This window comes from Cyprinodon variegatus, unplaced genomic scaffold, assembly GCF_000732505.1.
Source record: "Cyprinodon variegatus isolate N-32 unplaced genomic scaffold, C_variegatus-1.0 Scaffold1657, whole genome shotgun sequence".
NCBI classification, from domain to species: Eukaryota; Metazoa; Chordata; class Actinopteri; order Cyprinodontiformes; family Cyprinodontidae; genus Cyprinodon; species Cyprinodon variegatus.
Window position 1 is genome coordinate 11,460 of NW_015152110.1, and position 3,421 is coordinate 14,880.

Genomic DNA, 3,421 nt, shown 5'->3' on the forward strand with positions numbered 1-3,421 from the left:
CCATTAAATGTTCTTTTTTAAGAAAGTTTTCTCTACATGTCAAACATGGAAAAAGTTTCTGTCTTGTATCTTCAATGTCTTGCTTTAGAACAAGCTGCTCTTCCTGCTCACCTATGGGGAGCTCCATGGTTTCCTCTTTTATCCAGGGATGCTCTGGTTCTTTCTGCTCTTCTTTTATCTGCAGAGCTTCTGGTTCCTCTTGGTCCAAACTGGATTTCCTCTCCTGTCCACAGAGCTGCTGGTCAGAGAAATCCTCCTCTTTTCCAACAGAATCCTGCAGCAGGTCTGAAAGACAAACAGCAGAAAGACTTTTTATTGATGGTTAAAAAAGGAAACTTCAAATAAGAGCACCAAACTCTGTCCTTGAGTTTGAGGAGATCCTGTCAAACAACCTGAAGATATGAACTTCATTCTGGCCTAAATTTGTTTCCCCACAAACAATTATTAAAGAAAGTAAAGCATTTCCATCCAACACCACAGTGACTGTCTGACAAATGAGGAAGTAATTAGACACCCTACCCTCAGCAGCACTTCCTTTACACCTCTGCCTGGAAGAGACATACCCCAGCTGAATGTCAGACGCTGAGCAGATTTTAAATGAGTTTCTAATTAAATTTCTCTGTTCTATTGTATTAAAAAGAAGCAGTAAGAAAGAGGAAAACAGGCCTAAATGATAAAGCCATCTGGAGCAGCTTTCTCATTTTTTTTCCTAAAAAGTAGCAATTCAGCATGGCCAGAGTGCTATGTTCTTTTCTTCCTGTAATAATTGTTTGAACCATAAAATAAAGTGAGAACAGTAAAAACAAAAATCCCAGTGCCAGAAGAATTCAGTTGTTATTAAGTCTAGGCTGTACCGGAGGATGAGGTGATCCCTTACATGGAAATGCAGTATCCCATTCTGGACACGTGAAAAGAAAGGATAGGATACTTGATTTCACTGCAAGAGACATTTGACCAAACCAAATGAAGATGCTCCGAAGAAACGAAGAAAAGGAAATTTAACCAAACAAACTGAAGAAACTCCAATAGACAGCAAAAAGGAGGGGTCAGATGGTTAAACCATATTAATATTGATTTTTAATTTGACATTTTGCTTGAGTTACTCTGCTATCTTTGCTCTGTCAGAGAGTTTACTAATAAAAGATCATTGCACATTAGCATATGTGTGGAAAGAACATTTAGGCGATATGGCCTATTTGAAATACAATTTTTTTCAGATTTTCCCCCCTACCTCTTAACATCCACCCGATCGCCGGCACTCCTTTGTGCATATTTACATTATACACCATTATACAAAGTAGTACACTTGAAAATAACACTTTTACCAATAGAAAAATGTTATACATCCTTAGAAAGCTTAGATTCTCAACAATTCAACAACCAAGTTAAGTTTATAGACACCATGAGCACCAAAGCACAATTAATAAAGATATGGCAGCATATTAAATCAATCTTCAACCTCCTACCTTTCAAGTGATCCCGAGGCAGTATTATAAAACCCATCTTAGATCGTTTACATTCATTTGTCTGTCAGAGTCTATGGATAAAAAGTAATCCAGCATATTTGTAATAAAAACATTCCATGATGAGAAAATCGCCAGATAAAATCAGATTTTTCACCATCAAAAAAGTCCCATCCTTATAGCGAATGCTAACCGTCTTGCTAATTAGCCTAGCTTCAACAAACATTTCCGGTTGATGTTTGTTTTCATCTCCTTCCAGCCTCGGCTTCTAGCTGAGGTTTGTTGGTTTCTTGGGGGTTGTCCGTACCAGAGACTCGCATTTTTCATATTCCGCTGGATGCCTGTTATCTAATTTTACAATTAAAATATTTAGAAATACATTAATATGTATTTTTTAGATGTGCAACATAAGTATTTAGTCTTTAATGACTAGTAAAGCATTATTCCATTTTTCTTTAGATTGGTGACGTATTATAATCTTTCCCCATAGATTTTTGTTCTAAAAGTTGCAGGAGCTCCTCTGCAATACAAAGGTATAGGAGAGCTCTGAGCGCAGCTAAGCTGCGACCTGAGGGGACAGGAAGTGGATTAGAGAGAGATAATAATAACTCATTTATTTTCCATAAATATTCGACATAGTATCACAAACTATGCAACAGAAAATTCAACAAAAAGAAAAAACCTACACCAGAGAATAAATGACATTAACACCTTCCCAAAAATGAGTTCTCCTCCTGCCACACTACAAATTACTTTCCCATAACTCCAGATGCGACACAAAGTATCTAAATCTGAAACTGATCTGTAAAAATTTAATTCAATCAATAGCCTAGAATTGATCCGGTTAATAAGTAAAGAAACCAAGTCAATATTCAACTCTTCCACCACCTTCCTCTTTCTACTTATGTAAACGGCTATTTTAGCCTTTCCTAACAATAAAATTATCAATTGACATTTACTCTTTTTTTAACAGTGAATCTAAATCCACACATAAATCCATGTTTAGTGAATATTTCACCATATCTGTTGAAAATAGTTCTCAAAAGCACGAAAAGAGCCGACAGACGAACAGTCAGAAAAACAATGAAACACTGTTTCTCTCTGTTCATAAAATGGACATTTTTTCTTCCTCAGCAGGATTAATAACAGAAACACAAGAGTTTACAGCTACAATACCATGAAGGATTCTTCATTGTAAATCTGCAGGTTTTTTCGTTAGAGGAGGCTTATATATATATGATTTCCATTCAGGCTTGAATTCAGGTTTTAAGGAGAAATTAGTTCTTCATACTGTGTCACTGCATCCTTTCAGTTTGTGTTGATTGAGAGTTTTTACAATCATCCTATAGATATCTTTTCCAGAAGCTCCTTCTAGGGAGATTCCTTTATTGTCCACCGAATCCAAAAAAGGGCCAGAGCAGTTCTTTATCCCAGGAAACAGTCTAAAGGATGGAAAAGATTCCAAGTGATTTGGTGACAAAGAACCTTCATGATAATCAGTCAAAAGTGAACATTGATGTTCACTAACTTTTGCTCCCAGTAGCACAAAAGCTGAACGACAAGTCAAACTGATTTTATTCTCAAAAAAAAGCAGCGAGCTTAACAGGATCATCCAGACGAGGTCCAGCCAGCTCCACCACCCTCCCAAGGTAATAAACTTTGCAGTGTGGAGCAGTTTGGGGCAGGTTGTTGCCCCCCAAAGAGAATCCAACAAACTCCCAAACAGAACCGGTTCCTGAAGCAACCAGTGCAGAGACTCAGCCTGATGCTGTCTATCCTTCCTCAGCAAAGACCACACAGAGAAAATACTGTTATAAAAACTGGAAGAAGAGAAGAGTTAAAGTTACTGGAGTCCATCAGAAAGAGAGGCAGATCCAGACCGATGCCACCAAATCTCTGAAGAATGCAGCATGACATACTCCTCCACACCAGATCTGCAGGTCCTGTGAGCAGTCTCT

The 3,421-nt window shown here is 37.7% G+C and overlaps 1 protein-coding gene across 1 annotated transcript in view; it reads right to left on the reverse strand.

Moving 5' to 3' along the window:
- LOC107104223 (gastrula zinc finger protein XlCGF8.2DB-like) overlaps window positions 1-419 on the reverse strand; it is a 3,306-nt gene extending 2,887 nt beyond the window's left edge. Inside the window, exon 1 of the mRNA XM_015404168.1 lies at window positions 112-419. Coding sequence (XP_015259654.1) covers window positions 112-127 — 16 coding nt within the window. The 5' untranslated portion in view covers window positions 128-419. The remainder of the gene's footprint in view (window positions 1-111) is intronic.
- Window positions 420-3,421: the final 3,002 nt, after the last annotated feature.